The sequence below is a fragment of the Alosa alosa genome, chromosome 21, assembly GCF_017589495.1.
Source record: "Alosa alosa isolate M-15738 ecotype Scorff River chromosome 21, AALO_Geno_1.1, whole genome shotgun sequence".
Taxonomy (NCBI): Eukaryota; Metazoa; Chordata; class Actinopteri; order Clupeiformes; family Clupeidae; genus Alosa; species Alosa alosa.
Window position 1 is genome coordinate 20,460,094 of NC_063209.1, and position 26,038 is coordinate 20,486,131.

General features: G+C 42.3%; 3 protein-coding genes across 7 annotated transcripts in view; 1 reads left to right on the forward strand and 2 right to left on the reverse strand.

The window, feature by feature from the left end:
* pdlim7 (PDZ and LIM domain 7) overlaps positions 1-14,694 on the reverse strand; it is a 35,073-nt gene extending 20,379 nt beyond the window's left edge. For 2 of the 3 annotated variants that reach the window (XM_048232034.1, XM_048232033.1), the window contains exons 1-3: positions 14,563-14,694; positions 11,462-11,560; positions 4,267-4,418 (exon numbers count right to left, since the gene is read on the reverse strand). In XM_048232034.1, the coding sequence (XP_048087991.1) occupies positions 4,267-4,418; positions 11,462-11,560; positions 14,563-14,571 (260 nt within the window). In that variant the 5' untranslated portion in view covers positions 14,572-14,694. Of the gene's footprint in view, positions 1-4,266; positions 4,419-11,461; positions 11,561-12,773; positions 12,900-14,562 lie in introns of those variants that run through there. The other variant, XM_048232035.1, reaches the window with a different exon arrangement.
* Positions 14,695-15,566: 872 nt separating this feature from the next.
* Positions 15,567-20,610, forward strand: cltb (clathrin, light chain B). 3 transcript variants are annotated; one of them, XM_048232036.1, is made up of 6 exons: positions 15,567-16,024; positions 16,850-16,896; positions 17,075-17,192; positions 17,442-17,553; positions 18,984-19,037; positions 19,463-20,610. In XM_048232036.1, exons 1-6 carry the CDS (start codon positions 15,796-15,798, stop codon positions 19,638-19,640), a joined length of 738 nt encoding a protein of 245 aa, XP_048087993.1. In that variant the 5' UTR covers positions 15,567-15,795; the 3' UTR covers positions 19,641-20,610. The 3 variants fall into 3 exon arrangements, with proteins under 3 accessions (XP_048087993.1, XP_048087995.1, XP_048087996.1); XM_048232038.1 differs by lacking the exon at positions 18,984-19,037 and adding an exon at positions 18,228-18,248 and having other exon boundaries at positions 15,569-16,024; XM_048232039.1 differs by lacking the exon at positions 18,984-19,037 and having other exon boundaries at positions 15,572-16,024.
* An 850-nt stretch (positions 20,611-21,460) lies between these two features.
* On the reverse strand, positions 21,461-23,072 carry higd2a (HIG1 hypoxia inducible domain family, member 2A). The gene is made up of 2 exons (XM_048232040.1): positions 22,850-23,072; positions 21,461-21,878 (listed from the first exon to the last, which is right to left on the reverse strand). Exons 1-2 carry the CDS (start codon positions 23,034-23,036, stop codon positions 21,712-21,714), a joined length of 354 nt encoding a protein of 117 aa, XP_048087997.1. The 5' UTR covers positions 23,037-23,072; the 3' UTR covers positions 21,461-21,711.
* Positions 23,073-26,038: the final 2,966 nt, after the last annotated feature.

The following is a 26,038-nucleotide window of genomic DNA, read 5'->3' on the forward strand; positions in this document are numbered from 1 at the left end:
GACAGATTTTATGACAGGGAGGGGTTGGTAACAACAGCAGTGGAAGGAAAAACACTGGAAAGTGAGAGAAACTTGGAGAGGAAAATTCTTTTTTGAAAAAGTCAAAAGCTCAGAACACAGAATACAGGAACTGCTTGACTAATTACATGTGTTGTAGCTCTGGAAGTGTGAGGAAACCAGCTCTAGGTTTTCCTTGTGAAAAGCAAACATGCCGGCATGTACAGGCATGCAAATGCAATTATAGCCTAACATAGGGAAACACGATTGTGGGCACACACTAGCTACAGCCACTAACAAAAACAACATACTAGACGAGATCTATACATTTTCCTGGATACCTGAGATCGTGTGCGTGTGCGTGTGAGTGCGTGCATGTGTGTGAATGCGTGTATTACTCCCTCTTTGGGGTAAACCTTAGACTGAAAGAGGAGGAGTCTTATTTTATGGGGACATTTGTGACTGTGCTAGAATATGGACGTGTCTGTTGTTTATGTGTGTGTATGAGAGGGAGAGAGAGACTTTCAGTGTCAAAAGGAGTGGTCCTCACACCAACAATGAGTTCACTAGCACTAGCAGATAATTCACTTCTATTGTGCCGCACACACAGACACACACACACACACACACAATGCATACAACAACCACATGCAACAAAAATAGACATACACACACGCACACATGCACGCACACATGCACGCACAACACTTACACATCACTAACACAGTTACACAAAAGCAATGTTCACAAACAAAACAAAAACACATACATGCATAAAAAGCGCACACACAGAGGCACACACACACACACATCTATATTTCCTGTCCCTTGCTGTTCAGCTTTGGGGGTTTGTTGACTTGGGGCCTCGATGGTTTCCCTCCTGTCAGCCGTCTGAATGGCTCGCATATATAGTGTGTCCTTTTCACCGGCTCATTGTTGACATATGCGGGCAAGACAAAAGCTAACAGCACTTCATCACAGACAGCGAAGAACAGCGCAGAGGCAGGAAAACACTCAGGGTTCCTTCAAAAGAACCACAGAAGAACTTCCAGTAAAAGTCTCTACTTTTACATTTCAAAAAGTCATCCTCCTTTTTCAAAGTGAAGAAGAGTTTTTATCATGGCCTGAACAGACAAGTTTAGGTGTACTTGAGGGTTAGCCTCCTCACTCATTTATAGAGTGTAGGCAACTTCTCTCTCTTTCAATTTCATTCCCACTCCCTCCCTCCCTCACTCCCTCTCACTCCCTCTCTCACTCCCTCTCTCACTCCCTCTCTCACTCCCTCTCTCACTCCCTCTCTCACTCTCTCTCTCCTCTCTCTCTCTCTCACTCTCTCTCTCTCACTCTCTCTCTCACTCCCTCTCTCCAAAATGTGAGCTAACCACAGTCATGACTGTTTAGGTGTACTTGAGGGTTAGCCTCCTCACTCATTTATAGAGTGTAGGCAACTTCTCTCTCTCAATGTCACTCTCTCTCCCTCACTCACTCCCTCTCTCCATCTCTCTCTCTTTCCCCCTCTCTCCAAAATGTGAGCTAACCACAGTCATGACTGGCGGGCCTCTTTCCAGCGCTCTCAGGCCGACCGTGTTGATATCAGCAGTGCTGTTTACTGACAGAGGAACTGCGAGCTACACAATGACGATGAGGGAGAACCTGTCATGGTGTACCAGGGCTCATCCACTCTCCTACTCATCTCCTAACCACACACACACACACACACACACACACACACTTATTCCAACTGTGGCTCCTCACCACACACACACACACACACACACACACACACACACACACTTATTCCAACTGTGGCTCGAGGCCCAAACCTAGAAAGGAGAGGCTGAACATCACGCATACACATTCCTTATTTAGAGGTCTTCTTCTCTCAAGATTCATACACCCGAGTCATGTAAAAAGCTGAAAAGTCAGCAATCCTAGTTATTCATCCCAGGGCCCAGCAGGAATGCACTTCACCATCGGATAGAGCCAGAGAGTGTTTGGCCGTGCTGTTAGCCCCCCCATCTCTAGCTTATCTGCACAACATTCCCCCTGAAGGCATGCTGGCGGGCCTGGAGATTTGCAGGCCAGGAGAAGACAGGAAGAGATGGAGGAGAGGAGAGGGGGAGAGGGGGTGGGGGGGCCTAGAGAGAAAGGTAGTGGAGTTTTTGGAAACGAGAGATGACAGTAGAGGATGCAGTAGAAATATAAGGCAGCAGAAGTAGTGTTGGAGTTTTTGGTGAGACAGTAGAAGTGCAGTTTGAGAGAAAGTGGAGAAAGTTCATAAAGTAAGAACATTATGCCCAATGCGTGGTTTATTGTTCTGCATTTCTCATTAGTGGGTCACTTTGATACTAAAAGTATGATTCTATGTAATGACTGTATGATATCTGTACTGTCCCTAGGTATATCTGTGTGTGACTGTATTTAGAGATAAGCGGGAATATTATGACTTTGCAGTGTTTCTCTGTTCTGCATGGCTGCGTCAGTAACTATCTGCTCCAGATTGCCAGGTTGCCACTAATCCAATGCCAATGGGATGACCAATGCCACCTCCCGTCAGCCTGGAAGGATACTTAAACCCCTAAATCTTTCCTTGTCTAGTTAGAGCAGCTGATGGATCTTTAGGTGAAGTCATGCTGTCTCTCCCTTGATGCGCATCATTGTAAATAAACTTTGTTCCGGATTTTTCATACTATTGGTCTGACTGGGTCTCTATTCATCTGTGGTATCAAAATTACCATCAAGTTGGAGCTTTTGGTGAGACAGCAGAAGTAGAGTAGGAGCTTTTGGTAAAGTGAGTGAGAGAGAGGAATGAAAGAGAGAAGGGGGGGGGGCTTCCCTCTCAGTCCATTACTGAAGGATGACATCATTCAAATGAGAGGTGATGTGTTGAAAAGTTCAAATCTAAGGACGCCCATTAATAATAAAAAACAACAACAGTTCCAGAACGGCTTCAAATGTTTTGGCAATCCATACTAACTTCAGAGGCAAGCCAGTCGTACCGTGCACACAAGCAAAGGTTTGGAGGAAAAACTGAAATATTTTTGTCAATTAGATTTCATGCCAAACTGGCTCAAATTGAGATAAATTGTGTTCAGTAAATTGGAGCTCAAATTGGATATCATAGTGGCACATGGCAGGCTGCAGCCACTTCATTGTTTCAGGGGAAACTAAGGCAAAGAATCTCTTTGAGCAGGAATCAGTCAACTCCTTTCAACAGTAGACACTGCATCATGGTCTAACAATATTGGAGTAGTTCACAGTGTATACCAATAGTGTGCACAGTGTCTCAAGTCTCCGACCAGCTGAAGAGAACAAAAACAACAAAAAACAAAATTCACTGATGACCAGTAGTCATAGATTAAGCCAAAGCACTGAATCGCATCCTCATTACTCTCCATAGTGTATAAATTCTCCGAACATCTGAAGAGGAAAAAGAAGGGAAAAGAAAAGGGGGGAAAAAAAGAAAAAAAAAAACTCTCTTCACTGATGACCAGTATAAGCCTCAAGCACAGACTGCTCGTCCTCATTAGCCCCAAATCTGGCACGAGGCATAGCCAGCTGTGGCCTGAGAGGCAGAGTGGACGCTGTGGGCCCGGAGGGTTCACCGTGTGAGTCCGGCTCCGCCTGGCCGCCTGCTGCAGTGCTCTTCAGCAGGTCGATGAACCCCAAATTGCTCCCAATGGTTTACAAAGCGGTCTCGCATAGCAGAGTGCTGCCACTTGTGGTGGGGAGGGGGAGTTTGGAGAGATGCATGGCAAGATTTGTGGAGTGTTTTGAGCCCTTTCAGATTGGAAAAAAAAAAACATTTAGCACACTATTTGCCTGGCTGCCATTTTAAAAATGCATGGTGTGTTTTCTTTCAGAGCAGACCGTCCTATGGTATGTGGCGAGATTGGTGACTCGGGGGTGAACATTCTTTCATAATGGACTATTGTCTGTTGACAATGCCGGAGTGACGCCAAAACAATGCCACAAGTCATTACTCACTTGGCCCGCATTCCTGTCCGTGGAGAGCACCCCTGCGACCACAAACTTTGCATTTACTGAGCTGGATCACTGTCTGAACTCTGGATATCTATGGTCTGAAGCATGTGCCGCCAGGAACATTAATGTTTTAATCACCATTGCTTACTGTAGGCTGCATTGGAACATGAATGGGCCCAATCAATATTACCATTGGAAACGTGTTTGGGGTGATGTGTTTTTGTGTGTGTGTGTGTGTGTGTGTGTGTGTGTGTGTGTTGTGTGTGTGTGTGTTCTGCTGTCTACCTGTGGAGGGTGAGGGTGAGTGAGTCCGTGGCTGCTCTGATCATGTTCTGTGCCTCCACATGGGTCATCTCCTCAGCGTTGGAGTCAGCAATGGACGCCACAAGGTCGCCTACACCCACTCCGGCCTGGGCGGCCTTGCCTCCAGGGGTCAGCTACAAGAAAGGGCAAAGGTCACGACTCTTGTTTCAATTATAATACGATTTGACATGTCACTGCACCCTTCACCAAAATGAACTTCTAATAAAAGACACAACCTACAAGAAATCATAGATAATAATATAGTTATTGGGGCAGGCACAAATTGTCCCTCACTTCTCATAAGAACTGCTGCATTTCTCAAACATGAGTGGATCACTGTGACATCTGAACAGACTGTATTGTATTATTTTTCTTCTAGAAGACACTACAGCTGGTACTTGTGTTTTGTGAGAGAGCAGAGCTACTGCCTGACTGTTGCTAACCCTTGTGAACTGGCCAGGAGGGACCCATGCTCCACACAACTCTCATTCCAGCAAGCCCTCTCCCATGCACTCACTCCTGCCTGAAATCTAGGCCATCGTGCCTGACAGTTCAGTGAGAGTTTGCGTTGGGGTCTGGGTGAAAATAGCCTCAAAGTGTCTCTCTGCACAGCACACCGTCCATGCACTTAAAGCCAAGTGTGTGTTAGAAGTATTCATATTTTAGACTAGTAAAAGTAAGTTCCTTAAACTCAAAGTACAATAATTTGTTCCTCCTTGAGACATATTACACCTTCAGCGCTTGCTGACTTCTGCTTCTGCCTTGGACTCCTGTGGAGGTAGTTGCTTTATAAGACGTTGGGGATTCAAGCTTACTTCACACAGAGCATGGCTATGAAAGTACTGAAACTGCATGGACCCAGAGGCAAGCTAACTTTGTGAACAAAAGGACAGGTTAGCGTCTACTTTGATTCAAAAGGACCATCCACTTCAAATACGTACAGAAATAGCTCGCAACAAGAGCCTACAGAAGGGCACGGGAACAAATTCAAACAATTTTACTTTGGCAGAAGCATAACCTTGGTTCCTGCCTTTAGAATGCAGCCATTCTATATTTTATGTTTCCATGAAAACACAGTTGGCCTGCACTCCCCAAACAAAGAGACAGGACTGCTATAAAACAGACATATTGTACCTTTGAATGCATTGTCCTTCTCTAGAGAGGGGGAAAAAAACATGTTCTCCCTTCACTATTTGCACTTGAGTGATTCCATACAAAACAAGCCTTTCCAACTCGCTGCATCTTTGTCTGTCAGTGCTTCCATGAAGTCCTCACACGTGGCTTACACGTGATACACATAGCTTCATAAAAGAGCTCTATATGCAGACGAGTTATTCCAAAACTCTGTATGACGCCATCAGCTGTGGTGAGCGGAAAGTTATGTGATGGGATGATTTAACACCATGTCATGCTCGATGAACATGAAGGCACCTGTGATTGGTCGCTCACTGTACCTACTGACCGGCTTGAAGAAGTGCTATAGCAATACGCATAATTGGACCACGGGATGGGAACAGGTTTAGTAAGGGCTTAGTCAGCTTGTGCCTGCAGCTGAGGCGAAACTGAAGACTTGTGACAAAGTCTCAGATAACCAGGGTGCAAAGAATACACTTCAGATAACCGAGCCGCCACACACCACAGCACCCGTAGCAAACACGATTCTACCATCTTTACCCAACAGACAGTTGTTTGTTTGTTTGTTTTTTTTCATCTGTGAAATATTATATTGCAATATGAGACTATGACCTACACTATTTGAGGATGGAAATTAAACACTGCATTCTTGCAGTGTTTAATCCATACTCTGTTAGTGTGTTACTGCATACTCTGTTAGTGTGTTACTGCATACTCATACTCATTCATTACTTTATCATTTGCATGTGTTATTTATTTGACTATCTTTTCCATTATGAGATTGATTACATCAACCCAAACATTCAAAGCAATACCAACCCAACAAAAACAAAAACATTCTGAGCACAGGGCAAGCAACGTTTTACCACAAAAACAATGAAAATGTAATCATATTACGTGCTTGGGCTGAAACTCAGAGCACATGTCAGCCTATCCCTGTACCTCTCGGAGGCTATTTTAAGACAGAGCCGAAGCAAACATCTGCCGTGGCCAGAGTTCATGTGTTCGCCTCAGACCCGAAGAGCTCAGTCTAATTTCCTGCACCTTCCTGGCAAAAGATACAGAACTACATACAGTTTGGTGCTATGAGCGGACACACCATCACAACCCATATTCAAAAATGCTAAATAACTACACACTGTTTAGCAGATCATTCCATGATATAAAGAACATTGAAAAACAATGTGATGCATCTTTTTTAAAAGCAAGTGAAAGAACACATAACATAACAGACACACGCTAAATATACAACTATATGCTGCTCCTCTCCTGTGAATAACAGTTTGGTCGGGGGCCTCTGAAGTGTCATGGAGGTCTTTCAGCTTGCAGGGCATATTTCAGTTTAGGCAAGGCTGGCCGAGGGCCAGAAGCAGAGAGAGAGAGAAGCTCTACCCCTCAATCTATACGGCCAAGCAACAGAGCCAATGAGAAATCCAACGAGAACAGGCGCACACCAGGAACAAATAGGACACACAAGGACAGAGAACTAAATAGACTGCATGAATGGAGGTGAGGGAGGGAGAGAGAGAGAGAGAGAGAGAATGTGTGAGAGAAAGAGCGAGAGAGTATGCGTGTGAGAGAGATATAGAGACGAAAGACAGAGAGAGACTGAGTGTGTGCAAGAGAGATAGAGAGGTGAAAGACAGGTAGAGTGTGGGAGAGAGAGAGCGAGGGAGAGAGAGAGAGAGAGGAGAGAGAGAGCGCAATTGGAAGCGTGGTGAAAGACTGTCCGGAGATGAAAGATGGAGTTTGAGAGAGCGTTTGGGGGGTGGCGGGCGGGTTGGGTGGGGAAGGTGGTGCGGGTTTGCGTCTGGAGGCGTGATGATGGACACTGCCACCTGTGTGCCTGGCTCAGGTTCAGCCCCCAGCTGTCCCGCTGCTTGAGCCGCCCAACGCCAAGTGCTGTGCTAAGGGCTTTTGGACAGGGAAGAGTGGGGGCTGGGAACACTACACCTCCACGCAGTTTGTCAATACTGAAAATGACGGCAAGGGAGCCGTGCACCTGCACACGCCATCAGAGCGAGAGCAGAGCAAGCAGTTGGAGCGGGGAGCCATTTCATATGACACACCAGCCAGCACAAGAGCCAGTCACGTGTACCCCAAACGTTGTGCACGAGAACAACATTACGCAACACTCCATTAGTTTGTCTCAATGCTGCGGAAGAGCAAATCAACGACTGGTCGAAATATAGATTTATTTCATCCATCTGTTGAGTGAACAGCATCTGTTTTCATCTTTCTGTCTGAATAATTCAGTCACCATTGGTCCCATTATATAGGCCTTTGCATTCGCGTGCAGTCTTGGTATGACAAGAAATCAGCCAGCAGGACCACCCCGGTACCAGCAAAATCCTAAAAGCTTGCCACATTTCAGTTTTACTCTCCCCATTGCCTTTTGGGGCCTGGAAGACACAGAGACTCCCTGACATCACGTCAGCTGATACAAGTAGGGCCATAAATATCTCTTGCTGGGAAGAGGCCGAGTTGGGACGGGGGTAGTCGAGACTCTTTCTCCAGAGTCCTGCAGTAGCAGGCCCTCCACCCTCCATTTTAAATCCAGCCTCACAGTCTTCCAACATGGGGGGATGGCAGAGACTAACTAAAGCTGGACAAACAAATAAAGCATGCTTCTGTCTGAGCAGAGACACACTGTGCTGCTGTCCAAAACCCCAAGTCCTTTAATTTTCCAGTATGTCAACCATTAACCAAAAGTCAAAGAGGCAAAAATCAATGACGCCTGAAACGTCATCATCAGCTACAATAAATTCCTCTTAACAAGAGATGTGTCACTAATAATCTGGCCCAATCCCATCATGCCTTGGCAGTGTTTGCTCACGCGGGCCTAACAGTGTGGTAATAGGTCAGTGCCCACAGGATGCCCACAGGGTGCTGGTCTTAATCTCGGCTTCAGACAAACAAGAGATTTGGAAACCGCAGATCACAAGCAGATAGAAAATTATCTGAAGCACAGGACCGCTGCAAATAAAAGGCCTGCACCTCAAGAGATGACATCATATGTAATTCCCTCATTGTGTGTTGGATTCTAACGTCTATGGCATGCTAGCATGAACAGAAAACAGATGTATTTCCATCAGTAGACACACACACACTGAAAAAAAAAAAAACAGAAAACATTTGCCAAAGCGACTTTGCCCTCACGTTTTAATCATAAAGGGCAGCTTTTACGGCTCTTTGAGATTGTGGCGTCTGGTTCCGTGAACTCAAGCTGGGTCATCATTTGCGGCTGTTTTCACTGGGGAAAGTATTCCTTTGAGAGGTGAGACGGTTGGTCGACATCTGGTGGGAGAAATGATGGGTGGCGAACATGCTGGAAGATATGGCAGGCCAGACAAAGGGAGCTTTTTCTGGAGTCAGAAGTGGGGCCGCAGTGTCAAAAATCCCAGGAATGCTGAGGGAACACGGAATTCTGTGGCCCAAACAGGAAGTTGAGGAAGCACACAGGGAAAGTCTGAGGATAAATGCGCTGGCCGACACTTTAAGCCATTTGCACACCTTTCATTATCAACACCAGATGACCGCAGGGCTTTTTTTACAACCCAATGGATTATTTACAGCAAGTGCTGCTGCTATTAGCCAGCTTTATTGGGAGCCTGTGGATCAAGGCAACAAGAGAGCCATCATTCAAATCATAAATCACATCAATCATTCACACATTTCTGGAGTTGGAGGACGTCCCCAGTCTTCACAAATGTATTCACATAAACTTTGCGGTTCACTTCTCTTCCTCTACTTCTCTGCACTGTATTTTGTGTCTTCCAGGAAGGTGACAGACAGACAGAGAGAGGAAAGGGATGAGTTCATCTCAGCCTTCTCAGACGTCTGCGGGAAACCTGATTATTAATGACATTGTCTGACCGTGCTCCCGGTATGGAGGTGAAAGGCTACATCAAGAGGGTGTTACCAGCAGTCATCCTGCGTGAATCACATCCTCACATGCAGCTGACTAATCACCACGTTTCCACAGGAACTGCACCGTGAATATGGTCTGGCACAGACGTCATCTCCCTTAGGTGCACTTAACACCTCCCTGATATCTGCACTTCTTTTGAGGGCCTGTGCAAATGGCTTTTTATAACATGATATTTTTAAAGAAGTCTTTAAGAAAGTAACCACAATTCGCCCATAAAATTCCAATCAATTGCAATGAAATCTAAGCTGGCTAGTCCTGTTAATAAAGACATAGCTCTAAAGATTGAGGGCAAAACCCTGCTATATCAGAGCTGCATAACAGACATTACTTTTTGTATTAAGGATGTTCCTTTGTAATGGTACAAAAATGTGCCTCAAGTTATATAGTCCAAGAGAAAACAGATCAGAGCACATGGGAATGTCCAGGACACTGTACAGTTTCCCACTCCGGTTCTAAAACGAAAGAACATTAGAGACGTCACGTGTGATCTCAGATGTAATCACTTCCTTCCATGTAGGTGAACAAACTTAGATAGGGTATATAGTATTACTGAACATTTCTTTTCTAATGACTTTCAGCAGGAGAATTATTTTCCGTTTTTTTATAACCTTGCAATTGGAGTGGTTTCACATGTATGTCACAGATAAGACTACATGTTCCGTCTTGTTATTTACAACTTTCATCCAAGTCAGCCAATGTTCGTTGCTTAAGACTCTGTGGACAACAAAATGAGGTCATGGATAAAGCCTGCGCTGACAAGTCTATGTTTGTACATAACACAGGTGTTGAATCAAGACTCTTTCAGATGACTCGTCAAGCACACATAAGGTCAGACTTACAGGTGAGCGCATTTCATCACATAGCTGTCTGATTAAAATGTCTCTCTTCTGTCGACTATAACCACCTAAGGCCGAGCAAAGCTCTCCTGCAGGCACCACCTAGTACAGTTGAAACTGTTTATAGCGTCAGAATGTTTCATAGAGGGTGAGGCTGAAGTCATTTTTGACATCACAAGGATTTTCGTAGGTGATATCAATCGCTGTAAAATAACCTGGGTTGACCTGGCTCTACCTGTTAGGCCATTACTGAAATGTGGAGTGACAAAGCATGCTTCCTGGGAGACATTCTAGGACCCAGGCAAATAACATCGACAAAACAAATATCCATTTATCTTAAAACTTGCTAGCATCCCCGCAGTGAAAGGTTAGGTGTTCAAGGGAATGCCAGCACAGAATGCTCCCCGACTGCCAGAGTCGAGCCTGGGAGTGTATACAAAAAAGCAAAGCGGCACATATAAGGCCTGGAAATTTCATCCTGTGAACCATTCTGCTCAATAACGAGTATCAAGGCATCCATTTCGCAACCATCTAATGACCAAAACGAGGAGGTCGAGTGAGCAAGAAGTCTCGCAGAGCCAAAAGAAACCACAACATGTCCTTGTGAGGAGACGAGCAAACGGGAAGTGCTTGGGAGAGACTCAGGCTATAAGTTTTGATACAGAGCAGTGACATGCTGCAAAAGGAATGCCGAGTGTTGAAACCGACTGTTGTAAATGTGAGCATATGGATCTCATTAACCTGATTATGATGTCTTTAGAGGCTTTGGGCTTTGAAGGGTCTCGTCTCTCGTTCGACTCCACGGGGAGCTCTTGTTAAATCTTTAAAAATCCTCGTTGCTCAATTAAACTTTGCAGTGGTAGGCATTTGTTTTATTCTTGGAGCGAGCTTATTAATGAAAGCTGACCACCATCCCTCCCCGCCACCAATCTACGCAGCCCTCTCCAGAGCGACTCCTGTCCTGCTCAGCTTGCATAGCTGCCCAAGTGATATACGTATGTCCTGCATCTCAGTCTATATCCATCCCCTGGACACCAACATGAGTCCTCCACCCCCAGCCCCACCCTCACCACCCACACACAAACAGACACATGTATACACAAATAGATGATAAGATGTAAACTTTGCACCAAGGCACTGTATCTCTAAGCCTTTACCCATGTGTTAACACACATGTACATTCTCTCACTTTCTCTTGCGCGCGCACACACACACACACACACACACACACACACACACACACACACACTCACAAATGTTCATCCATTTGTCTTACCCTTGACACAGTTAGGGGCATGTTGAAGTCCTTGCCCCCTTGGAGTCTAAATCCCCAGGGAGCCGGTCCATTGAGGGTGACACAATACATGCTCATGTCCTGCACAGGATAGAAAAAAGGGGAGGGGAGAGGAAGGGAGATAGGGAGAGGAGAGAAGGAGACAGAACAGTGCTGTTAAGAAGCATGTCTTTGCTTTTCTCATTTCAAGGACCACTCAGCCTGTCTAGTACAGAGACATATTGCACCTTTGTAATATCACATACTGATGGTCCTCTCCAACCTAAACAGTTCCTCCTCAGAAATCCAAACTACACAAATCACACACACACACACAATTGGTCCATTTGAATTCTGCAACAGCACAATAAAAATGATACTTAAATAACAGAGTAAGGGTTCCACTACCTCTCAGTGCAAAATATAAGCAATATATATCAGCATTTATGTCAAGGTTGACAAGCAGTAAATAGAGTGATTTTTAAAGGCAACATGATGTATGGAATTAAGGCAGAATATTTAAATAGTACAGGCCTGACTCAGGTCATTCTAAAGAGAAATCAAGTTTGTTCTGCGAAACTGACATGCGAACAATGCACGTCTCTTCTCAACCTTTGTGATGCCTGCATTCGGCGTGTAACTGTTTGAAGCCAAGGTAACCTGTCACTGAAACATTCAGCATTGAAAATACCAGTTCTCAGGATGTCATAGGGGGTGTTTTACTACAAAAACATGATTACTGACGACCTGACAAGTTCTTCTTTGTGACTAAATCATTACGGTAAACTATTAGAGAATTTGACAACCGTTAAAATAAAATGTTGCTGTTACGCAGTGGTAGTTACAAGTCTCCGCTATATCCTACAGTATAACAGAACATAAAAATCATGTCTAAATAACACACAGGAATAGTAAGTAGAGCACAACAGGTGTTTATAAGAAACACTTAATCTTTTTTTAGCTCATATCAAAAATATCTGATAATAAATAATATGAAAAAAATCTGAAAAAGATCTCCACATTCGACATTATGCTGGTAATGACTGCATGTGTGCCTCCCTTTTCACCTTTCTGCTCATGTACTGTATTACAATTCCTACATGGTGGCAAGCCAGCCAGGGGAACAAGTGCCATTTATAAAGACCCAAGGACAACCCGAGACCTCAGACCATTACATGGCACACACTGTGCAACTTACAGGCACGGATTCAGAACGGAAAACTAAGATGCAGCTCTCACTGATCACTGAATATCCTGAGCAAAGTTAATAGCAACACATGTGGTGGCAGTGAGAGGAGAAGCAAACGTATCCTACCTTGTCCCACGGGCCAAGCTTGTAACCCAAACCTCACTATACACCCAAGTGGAAAGCTAGTGTGGTGAGGGATTCTGACTTTCTCACTCCTGCCAAAACTGTGCTCAACCCCCTCCACCCCCTCATCACACACACACACACACACACACTCCACAACCCACACCCATCCCCTACCCCTCCCTGTGACATGGGTGCGCTCAAAGTCTCTCTGCACTCCACAGGCTATATAAGGAATGTAAAACTACACCAAACTATTTCAGCCCAACACCCACATGAGTCAGAGAGGGGGAGCAAAGGAGCTAGAGAGAGAGAGAGAGAGAGAGAGAGAGAACAAGAACTAGAGAGAATGAGAGAGAAGTGCCTACTCCAGAGGCTCTCTCTAGCTCCAACTACTGCCTGAAAACCAACAACTTCTCACAACTAGGGAAATAAATCATACAAATGAGAGAGGAAAAGAGAGTCAACAACATTAAGCAAATGAGAGAGTCAACATTTCCGAGGCAGAGACCAATGTGCATTTAATTTAGCCAGGGAAACTAAACTAGGTCTGTTGGGATTATGATATGTAGCTAGAGATTTTCACTGTCATAAAACAGACACTGGCAGTCAGACTCCTACCTTCCTAAGAACTACCTTCCTAAGAACCAGTGTCCCTGTGCCAGCTCCCATGTATTCTCTGACCACTCTGTTTAAAAGGGAATTAGGGGGACTCAGAAACTCTTTTACTATACAAGCCCACAACCGAGAGTGCATCAGCCAACATACTTTGTCCTCAAGAGAACAAGTTGAACTCTGAATTCATAATAACCTCCACTTGCACAGTGCCGCCATGTTATTCCAGGGGACACTGTTACCTGATATTAGAGCCTTACTCAGGAAATGGGAGACTGGCAAGGTTCAGATGGATGCGAGTCAATAATGATCATCCTGTACTCAATGTAAGCTTCAGCTAATTGTGGGCATAGGCTATGTGCTTTCGTGGGACATACATCCAGCATTGTAATAATACTTTTCACAAAGTTGCAATGCATTATTAACTGTTTACATGCAGAGCATTAATAGTTCAGTAGCCAATACCCGGCCTAGACTATAAGCTTTGCGTAAAAATGACTGTGCATTGGTCCACCACTTAAATACTGAACTAATCGAATGAAGCCTTCAGTTATGGTTGGAGTTACAACTTTAATGGAATGCATATGCTTTAGTCTGTCGGTGTGTGTGTGTGTGGGGGGGGGGGGTCTTCACCTGAGAATTCTGAAAGATGGGTGGACCAACTAATAATAGCCAAAATGTTCTTCTTGGTTTAAGCTACATATTTTATGACAAAAAATAACACTTAGAGCAAATCTGACAACTCTAAGCGATCCTTGCATTCAATCTGTCTGCCACAGTCACGACCAGAAACTGCATATGAACTGGACCCCGGAACGGCATGCCTTCGCTCCAGATGCCGGACCGCAGGATAGACTAGCCTACTTCCAGGCGGCCGTCTCAACTCGGCTCACTGGAGTTCAAGGAATGACTTTTCACGAAGGCAAAATCAAGATAATAGAATAGTAGCCTACTAGCCTACTCAAGACGCTAAACCTTGGCTACGATTATGCGATTGAAAACCAGTAAACTTCATAGGCCTACGACTGAAAGAATAAGATAACAAACTCTAACGGTAAGGAGCATAGTTTAAAGAGTACTTGGGCAATGACGTTTCATTGAGAAATTACACTTTTAAAACTACCACAGCAAGCCTTTGTTTCGATCGATGAATGTGCAAAAAAGTCTGTTTTCCTACCTCACTCATTCCTGATAGCTTTATCCCGGTTACAAAGAATCAATTAACAAGCCACACTGTAACTTCAGACTTCCTTGAGACGCACGTCAGGGCACTAGCCACCCCTCTGTTAACAGCAACGGTGGAGCTTGCTCGGATTTCCATTTAGTATGGCTCGGTTTAGACGTCAGAGTCACGTGTAACCGGAATTCCGAGCAGATTTCTTCTGTGCGATTTGAAGAAGACTTCATCATATAATGCAACCATTCAACATCACAAATAAATCGACTGGCTTGTGTTAAAGCCTCAGATATGTTGGACTCTTTCTGCTATAGCCTAGCCTAGGCTACTCCTGGTTTAGGTTTGGGAAAGGATCAGCATTCTCAAAGGTGTTTCTTCTCAACAGCAAACTCCATGTAGGCAAGATGTCTACAGCTGTATATAGGCTAACATAGAAATAATAATAAACAAGCAGTCACTGACACAAGATTTAAAAGGGACCTAATATATTAAGAAAAGAGTAAAGGCCTTTATGTGGACATAATCCGATGTTATAGGAGCATCCATTATTTTACCCCATAATCAAGTCATGCCAGTCTGGCAACTTCTGCCCACGTCACCAGTGCCTTACTTTATTAACTGAAAAGAGAAATTTGACAATAACTCTCAAATCATCAACAGTAAACCAATCATGTTTACATACACTTAAAATGGCAAAATACATGGGTATGTGCACATACAAGGGCATGTGAGCAAGGCAGTAATCTATGTCTAATATATAGCCTTCTTTATTATTATTTTATTATTATTATTATTATTATTATTATTATAATACATTGTCTCGGATAGTAAATGTCCTAATTTTGTTAACAGATAGACACTAGGCCTACTAGTGGAATTGGATATCTTCGCTTTTAATAAATTGCACAGCCAACTTCGAAATTCGCCAGTAGATGGAGACATAAGCCTAATCATAAAAATTACAACGGGTTCACTATTTAGTGGTTTGATTATGAAGTTTTAGTATTCAGCTGTTCTGTGACCAAAGGACTACTTAAGCAAGCGTTTGTTTGGCTTGTAAAGGATTTTTTAAATTATTAGGCTATTATTTCTTTTGATCTGGATGGATTTTTAATGGTGAGTCAGCGCAGCAGCTGCTGGACCAACACCTATTGAATTGCGGAACTGAAAGTTGCAACAGCTGGGTTTTGATTTCCACGTACACGTTACAGTAGCTAGCCTGAACATCTAAAAATGGCTGACGACTTTGGGTTCTCATCTCCTGACAACGGTGTTCATCCCGTTGAAGAAGATCCTGCTGCAGCGTTTCTGGCTCAACAGGAAAGTGAAATTGCTGTGATTGAGAATGACGGTGAGGGATTCGGTGGTGATGGGTTCGGCGAAGGATTCGGAGAGTTGGAAGAGGCCGAAGAACAACCGCAGCAAGAGGAACATTCTGCCCCTGAAGTACATGATGAGTATGGTGGGTACTGGGTAGTCTAGGTTGTAGCTAGCGATAAGGTTAGCTCATTTGTTAGCTACCCTGGTCGCTAACTTAGAATTTGTGTAAAAAGTATCTTTACTCGTGTGTAACGTTAGTCTATACAACGAGGGTTACAACACGAAAAGTGACCATTCACTGTTAGTGAAAACTTTCCCGATACTTTTAAAGGTTGTCTTACTTTGTGCTAACGCTATGTTGCTAACGGTATGATGGTCAGGTTGCTTGGCTCCCTGGCACCGCACGTAACGTAGCAAATTTTGTTAGGAAGGTATTGGTGCCTTGCTAACTTGACTTGGTACGATATAGCCCAAGCGGACGTGATATATCCTTGTCAATATATCTCCATGCAATATTTTTTGGTTTGGCTTGATTATTTAGCTAGTATAACTCAAGTGATGACGTCAGTACATTAACAAACCACACCACACAAACGGCAGGTGCAACCGGTTCCTGTCAATGAGTGTGTAGCCTACCACCAAGTAGCTAGCTGGCAGCACTGCCCTTTTTGGTAGACCGCCTCATCCCATCACCACTACACTAAGGGGCTTGATGTTTGGCGCCACACCACTACACTAAGGGGCTTGATGTTTGCCGCCTTTGATCTCTCAGAGTTAGTTTGGAAAACAACCCTGTTGATATCACAGAATATGACATGTTGACTAACCAAGTCATTTTTGGAAAACTGGTTCTGCAAAATTCCTATGATTCTTGACGTTTTACTACGGGAGGGGTTAGTGAACTCCAGTCATATCTCTTGACCAGTACAACACAGAGTGACAGTTTAGCGTTTTATTTCTTAAATAGATGCCTTTGGTGACGCACCAGCTGCAGTAAACGGAGACATGTTTCAGGTGAGAATAACATTGATGATGTTCTGATGATCAATGTGATGATCTTGTCCTAAAACTTGTCCTTTTCTGAAGAGTCTGTGTTTGCATAATATTTTAAAATGAATTGTCCGTGTTTTTGTTAATGTGACATGTTGGCCTGTAATATTGAATGGGATACTTGTCCTCTGACAATCTCAAGGATTCAAATGGGACATCAGACAGCTATGCTGCCATCGCCCAGGTTGACCAGCTGCGGCAAGAACCTGAAAGTTTGCGCAAGTGGAGGGAGGAACAGAAAGCTCGACTGGAAGATTTAGGTGATCTTCCCACTTCCAGCCTTATACTGCATGAACATATTTAGTTCAAGTTAAGAAGAAAAACTTAATAAAAGTTCAGTAGGAGTTTGGTGGGTGTCTGTCATTGCTATTTTACAAAACCTGCTTTATTATCTCACTGACGATCTCACCTGATCCCTTGTATCTGTCATCTACACAGTTTTGCTGCCTTGGCCTGATTTGATCATCTCCTTCACGTCTGATCTTGCTCATTTATTTGATTGTGTTCAGATGCTGCCTCCAAAGCTGCAGAGTCTGAATGGAAAGAGAAGGCCAGAAAGGAGCTTGAAGACTGGCATCACCATCAAAGTGAGCAGCTGGAGAAGAACAAGGCCAACAACAGGTACAGAGAGCCTGACTTTTTGCACAACTTTTTGGGAAGCTTGAAGAAATTGTTGCAACGTTCACCATGCGTATTGGTTTTGGTACCAAGTAGGATGCACTGATCTATCGGCCAACATTATCAGCTATTGAATTTATTGATGACAGTGGCTGATGTTTATGTTGCATCAATTCTGCAGTAAATGTGTTATGAACAACAATATCGCCATTGATTATCAGCCAAATTGTTCACAATCCTTGCATCCCTACATTGCCCTTTTTTTTAGAGAAGCTGCTACATTTCCTCGTATTCCTGTAGCAGTCAGGTTGTGTGCTCAGAAATACTGTTGTTGTGCAGTCTTGGCTCTGTAAGGAGAAACAAGAGTGTCTCCTTGACACTATTCCAGCCAATCAGCAACAGAGCCTCACACTACTCCAGCCGATCAGCAACAGCGCCTCACGCTCTAACCATGCTAAATGGGTACAGATGGGAGGGCTGTACCAGCATCGGTTTCTCCCCCAGCATAAAGGACTATGCCTTTAATTCTGTGACCTATAAAATAGTCCTTGAAACTTATTTACACTTTTGATGGGTCATCTTCCTTGACATTGCCTATTTTATAAGTCTGTAAACGTTGCTGTTTTAGGTATTACTTTGCAATACTAATATCAGCCTTCTTTCATACTTTCCTACAGACTTTGTCCAAGTGTAGAACGGTACCATTTTGCATTATGGATTGGGATTTTGCTATTTTTCATGCTCCCAGAGAAGACTGAATTAAGCACCAATATAAAACGATAATCAATAACACATTCTCACACGAGAATGACTATCTGCCTCATTAACACCTAAAATATGGTTGTAATTTTCTGATGTTTTATCATTTTTAACATTCATTAATATGGCATAACACACACAGTAAGTGCAATCTAAGGTGACACACAGTGCACTGCATTTCACTTCATTTGTTGTCTGCTATAAAACAGTAAACACATTGTGTTCACTATGCACTAGATTCCACCAGCCTTAACAGCCGTCTGAAGTGACTTTTCTCACACCTAATTGTATTTATCAAATGAGTTTTGCCCAAATACAAGGGACTTGATTCATTTATCAGTATGCATGCTCCCTTCAAATAAACCCATTGAGCTCAGTGAAGGGGAACACAATGAGTGAAATATTGAAGCGTCTTTACACCCGTGCCGGTATCACGCCTCCTGTTAGAAATCCGTTTACAAGATATATAGAATATTCTACATACGCTCCCAAAAAACCTCAGTCCTCAGTTGAAACTCTGTCACACGTCTTATACTCAGTCTTCTCTGTGCTGTCATAGTTAGCATCTTTGTGCCTAAATGCTGTAATGGATTGTGCTTTGCTGGTGTGGAAATAATTACTTTCCCCTCTGTCCCTCTCTTCCTTCACTGCTTTCATGGCTACCTGCATACAAGGATCACTGATAAGGCTTTCTACAACCAACCCAACTGTGATGTGATAGGCTTTGTGTATGTCTAGGAAATCTCATCCCCAGTGTAGTGTTTCTGCTTCTCCTTCTCATGAATATGCATGTTGATATGCTATTTTTCACACATGCAATCACATCCCCCTGTCGCTGAAATTATGCATTTAAGGCTTCAAATATGTATTTTAGCGTACAATGGAAAGTTAATTTATGGGCCTGGTATTGCTTGACATGTTTGTATGATTCAGATATTTGAACATTATCTAATTATGCATTTTCTAGTATGGGAATTCTATAGCAAATTATCAGCAATTTGTCCTTATTAAAACCCACTCCGACGCTGTAAATGAGGCAAATTGCATCAAATCACCCTCAACAGTCATGGGCATGGCTTATCTGTGGCTGTGTGTGTGTGTGAACTGATAACCTTAACCACCCTCATCTGAAAGAACCTCTGCCTCTCTCCAGATCTTCTGAAGATGCCTTCCTGAAGGAGTGTGGTGAAGACAGCCCGGGCTCAGAGTGGGAGAAGGTGGCGCGACTCTGCGACTTCAACCCCAAAACCAACAAGCAGTCCAAGGACGTGTCCCGCATGCGCTCCGTCCTTATATCCCTGAAACAGACACCCTTGGTGCGCAAAGCCTAGAGCTTTTTTTTTTTTTTTGGTTCGTTTTAGACGTGTCCTTTGCTTCTGCTTTGTTGCACTTTATTTTAAGGCCCGGTGGGAATGGTAATTACAATTTATTTTTTAAAAGCACATTGTTGGGTTTTTTTGTTTTTTTAACAGCCACTCTGCTAATATTGTACTACAACCTCTCTGCCTTATGAAGAAGATGCCTTTCCCCCCATCTGAAGGTATGCCTGTTTGTAATCATGTAGTTGCCTTGAAGTTCTTACCCGAGGCATACTCACAATATATATAATCAATCCTAAGTCTATTTTACATAGGTCTTAGACACAATAATTTTCATGCGCTTGTTATGGAAGATTTGCCATTTTCCCACTAGCATTGCTGGTATAAATCATCTGTAGACCCATTAGGTACAGATCGAAGGTATAAGCTTAACATGCAGCATCCACAAATGCAATCCTTAAACATTTTGACTTTTAATCATTATCAGGTCAACTATACACCTGTTGCATTATATAGGTCATATTGTTTCACTGTTCATTTTTTTTAAAAGGTGATACCACCTGTATGTTTGTAGTGAGGGTTCCACAGTAGGTTATGAAGAAGCCTTTACATTTAATACAGCATAGGTCACTCCATGTCAACAGTAGCACTGATCATATACCAGGACACTATACTGAGGCCTTCTGGAACTTCACTTGAGTCAGATACTCTAACAAAATGTGGTTTGCACAAGTTTTTTTTCTTCTGTTCATTGACTGCCAAAGACTTGCATGACAGCACCACAGGGATTATCTAAATGAGGCCTTTATCACATCCATAATTCTGTTATATTGGCTACTGTTCTTCCTGGTTGTTTTATATCGGGATAGAACCACATAATGTGCATTGTTTTTCCCATGTAAGGTTTGCATTCAGATGCAGTTGAAACAATGTTACAAAACTTGATTTCTTCTTCAGTTCAATAAAACATTGGTCAAGGTAATTTAGTGGTTTGTCATTTCTCATACATTTCTAACTAATATTTTTTTTGCAACACAGCCCCATAACTGATTGTTGTGAATTAGATGCTGAGCACTGGCTAAACTACTACACAAAAACAAGGGAACATGGGGAAATGTAATAATACAGTATGCATATGGACAATCATCCTGTGAGCCACGGTGGTTAAGTACTTAGACCTACTAGTTATAATGCTCATATAGCTTATATAATGCTTAAATATAATACTTAATAGTATGAATGTTTAAAGTTAAGACCAAGGATGGGTAGGAATGGATTACATGTCATCTGGATTACAAATATCAAGTAACTATAATCAGCCCAGATTACGAAGAAATTATAGCCCAGCTAATGTTTTAATTTGACAAGCAGCCTATTTGTCATTATCATCCAATTGCCTGTGTAGTTTCTTGACTAGAAAAAGGTTCAAATCAAAACCTAAGATGGAGGAGACATCGACCGATAGACCCGTTCCAGTAGGATGGACCCATTCCAGTCGGGAAGAATGTGTTTCGTACTTGGCAATATCGCCACAACTTTGACAAGACAGTGGAAAATAAGAATGGGTATGTTGTGTGCAAGTTGTGTAAAAAGTAATCCTAAAGTAATCAGATTACGTTAGATGTTCTGGGTAATCCAATTGATTATGTTACTGATTACAAAAATTGACATGTAATCTGACAACGCTGGTTAAGACTTGACATAAAAAGGACAGTGACGTTTTTGGAGGGATCCCCTTCCCTTCTACCCTGTTGTACACTGTACATTCAAGACACTGATGACAATACAGAATGACAATCACTTTCCAATTGAAATCAGACAGCTAGACTATATCAGACTGGCAAGCACCTTGCCAATGCTTTAATTATTACACTGTGGTATGAAACCCCACTAAAAGCTATTAAATACATAGTATATACCAACTGTGCAACCTGCCGTGTTGTGGCAGACTTAACACAATTGCCATAAATGGCCTTTAAGGCAGTTAGATGTATGACGGAGGAAAAAATAAAACATAATTTTGCTTCCCAATCCAGTTCATCCAATGGTCCTGGTTTAGGAAAACAACTACTGGGGTGTCCGCTCATTGTCTTGGCTTCAATGCTGTAGTTGCAACTCCAACAATAATTGCAACCACTGTGAATCCTTGGGCAAAGATACGCGCCCTCATAGACAGTTGGGACTGCCGGGTCTTGCCCATTTTGAATGCGCGCAGACCATATATAAGCGCACCAGCTGTTCCTAGGCAGCCTGTGGGAAGAGAAATCAATAGGGGTTGCAACTGATTGACAAATGTTTTTTTTTTTTTCATTTCTTTTTTCATATTTTTATATTGTTGACCAGTCACATTTGGTCCAAAGAAATGGACAGTCTAATCAGTGTATATTCAAAGAGTTTGATATTAGAACATTCCATTCATTTGACCTGTATTGGTGAGGCCCAGTTCCACACACAAAACAAAATTGATGTTGTTCAGAGGGCACAGATAAAATATACAATTCCTTGTGCTTTCTGTGCATCTTGATAGATTGTATAACAAGTAACGTTTTTTCTTTTATTGTTAAAGCTAGTGATATATTTTAATCAGACCTTAAGAACCGTCTCCTGAGGTAACGTTAGCCTTTACCACAGACAGCAGATTAACTGCTAGATATTCAATTCATATTGACGCTTGCCTAATGGCATATGATCTTTGACTTGACATTGAAAGGCGTGGTATTACAGTAACCGTTGATTTGATAGATCAACGATAGATGCATTTAACTTTGCCAAAGGTTGATTAACAAATACCGACTGATCATGACCGTTCTGCAAAAGTCTCCTTTTGCTTAGCGTTAAAAGAAAGCCATGTCAGAAGAGGGACATCGTTGACCATGGTTTGACGTCGACCTATGCTTTACACTTTCAAGGCAACAAGAAAGCTATTTAAGTACAATGTCCACAGTTATTTTGGCTATAGGCTTAACAGTTTGGCATTGATGGCAAATATCTCACAACAGAGTGATAGTTATGAAAAGTAACGTACTTTCCCAGTCACTTGCACTTCAGCTGTAACGTTATCGTGTTTGAGAGATGCTAGCTGCCTTGTAAACCTTTCTTATACCATTGGATGTTAAGTTATAACTGAATGAAATATTGCGTTTAGCTATAATAGCATAGTAATGCTGTTTTGTAATGGAGTTGTTAGCGAATGCTAGCTGTGTTAGCTTTATGTAACTCACCAATAGGGACGAAGGGGTTTTCCTTGGTCTTCCTAATAAATTTCTCCTGGAATCCCTCTTCTCTGTGTCGTGGCAAAGGACTAAAGCCTTCAATGGCTGGAGGTTTAGAAATATCAAACTGAATCGGTCCTTGGGGTGCTGCTTTTGGAGCCTGATCTTGGGGAACAGCAGTATGTGAAGCTGCCATGTTTGTAGTTATGTGACCAACGAAGACGCCTCTAAAACGCAGTGGACAAATATAAGGACACCTACCGGGTGACACAGACTCTTAAAATATTAGTTCCACCCGAAAAGAGTGAAGAATTTCTCTGATAGACTGTGGATGTAGACGTTATCATTAGTCACCATATGGAAGTATGAAATAAGTATTAAGTTACATAGTAGGCCTAATCTATATAGAACACGTAAACTAAATAGAGTAGGCTACGTTTTTTTTTTTTCGGTGTTAGTTTGCTTACAGAAGTCAAGAATATCCTACCCTGAACAGGCAAATGTTAACCGTTCACTTGATTGACTTAACGCATGCATTTTGCAAACAAAGTACGGAGGTGGGTGGGACATGCCTCAAGCTGTGTATAAGCATTTTGAAAATATACAGTTTAGGCTACTGAATTAATGACATAGGCCAAAATGTGTCAGGTGTATACTTGGTACACATAGCCTACATTCAGTACTACAGTGTGTAGTACTGACTGTACAGGTCATGGTGCAACAAGGTATGGAGGAAGGTGGGGCATGTATGTGCATGTCTTAATTCATCAAATGTGGCTTTCATGGTCATAACTGTGGCAAGTTTTCAGGTGGAAAAAGTACGAAAATATTGTACTCTATTAGTTACTTTTTTTTTTTTTTTTTGGGGTACCAGAACAACCAGTTTTACCAGAGACTTTCTAATGAGGAGATACAGCACTCAAAAAATCCTCCATAGTAATGCATGGGGATAGTCAGTTGTCTACAAATATCACAACCCTTCCGCGGCAAAATGTTGACATGTGAATACATTGAGCCAATCATGTGGTCAAGTCAAGTCAAGTTTATTTAAATAGCACATCTCATACACAGAGGTCATTCAATGTGCTTTACATAAACAAAACCAAACGATAATAACAAATAAAAGCATAGAAGGGCAATATAGTCAAAGAATAGTTAAAAGGTAAAGATCATAATAAAAAGAAAACACAAAGTAAAATCATTTAAAAATAAAAAATATGACCGCCGCTCAGTCCTGTACATCCGTTCCGCGAAAATAAATCACACTTCAATTTGTCTCCATATTTTACTCCATCCCCCACTCTTGAAACTTTTGTGTATGCTTGTTTGGCATGCCTGAGTGTGTGTGTGCGGCTGCACAGAAAGTACCCTACTGGTGCTGAAAAGGTGAATAGATTGTAGAATAGCCAAAGAAGATGTAGAATTGTTATAAAACCTTTAAAATCTCTAAACAATCACAAGTAGGGCAGTTCATCACAGTTCATCCATTGCAACTGGATTGATGAAAGGTCACTTACACCTGTAGGCTACATTGTATTTGGGAAAAGCAAAAGGTATCAGCATAATGTTATTTATTTATTTATTTATTTATTTTTTATGTATTTTTTAAACAAAACTGTCAGTTCCATGCCGTTTTCAACAGCTATCAAAAACAAAGGTCATTTTTGGATGGATGGATTTTTGTGAATGTTTCTTCTTCTACATAAGATTTTAGTCATCTTTAGTTCATGTAATACTTTATTGTCAATGCACAAATTAAGTAACAGTAGTCTGAAACGTTATTGTTAATGCACAAATTAAGTAACAGTAGCCTAGTCTGAAACGAAATGCTGTTTTACATCTAACCAGTGGTGCAAATAACTGACATGTCCAAATGGGCCTTGATGAAATGCGTCGCTAGACTGTTCATACACATTTTAACGGGCCAAAGTTGAAGAGCTTTTGTCCGTTATTGTTAGTGCAAATATAGGCTGATTCATGTTCCCTTGCATTGTTTAACTGAGGTCCATGGCTAGTCTGGCTTTCATCAGACCAAGCTCAATCTTTTAAGAAATCAAAAAATAAATAGCGGCAGATCAGGCTGGGTTCACTCCAGCCTAGTCCATAGGCACCGATATTGTTTAATTTTTCGATTGAGATATAGCCTACACGCTCTGGCTATTCTAAATGCAAAATGCATCAGGGAGTTATGACAAAGCGGTAACTAACAAACTAGATCCTAATAGAAAGCTGTTAGCTTCCCTAAGCTACAGGTAGGATTATAAGGTAGGCCCATTGACAACATAAATTGTCAATAGGCTATGCTGGCGACACAAATAAAATCTCCTTTGAAACCAATGGCTTACGCCTTACAGTATCAAGCCCGGACTTAAACTGTCATATCGTGGCGAAAAGTTGTAATAACATTCACGCAGCTCCATGAGTCAAGGAAAGCCTTGAATGAAGTAGCCACTTCTAGATGGGACCCACTACACAGTAGCTTAAGGTGTTTTGCTAAAGCAGCCATAATGAAATGAAGGTGTCATTGTTTGGATACTTCACACACACGTGCTTTTTAATTTCACAGACTACAACTACCAAGCTGTAATCAAAGCACATCGATTCCCCTCTCACACCCTGCACGCACTTAAAACAAAACTAGATGTACCGCATAGCGGTACAAAATATGACCGCCGCTCAGTCCTGTACATCCGTTCCGCGAAAATAAATCACACTTCAATTTGTCTCCATATTTTACTCCATCCCCACTCTTGAAACTTTTTGTGTATGCTTGTTTGGCATGCCTGAGTGTGTGTGTGCGGCTGCACAGAAAGTACCCTACTGGTGCTGAAAAGGTGAATAGATTGTAGAATAGCCAAAGAAGATGTAGAATTGTTATAAAACCTTTAAAATCTCTAAACAATCACAAGTAGGGCAGTTCATCACAGTTCATCCATTGCAACTGGATTGATGAAAGGTCACTTACACCTGTAGGCTACATTGTATTTGGGAAAAGCAAAAGGTATCAGCATAATGTTATTTATTTATTTATTTTTATGTATTTATAAACAAAAACATCTCTGTCAGTTCCATGCCGTTTTTCAACAGCTATCAAAACAAAGGTCATTTTTGGATGGATGGATTTTTTGTGAATGTTTCTTCTTCTACATAAGATTTTAGTCATCTTTAGTTCATGTAATACTTTATTGTCAATGCACA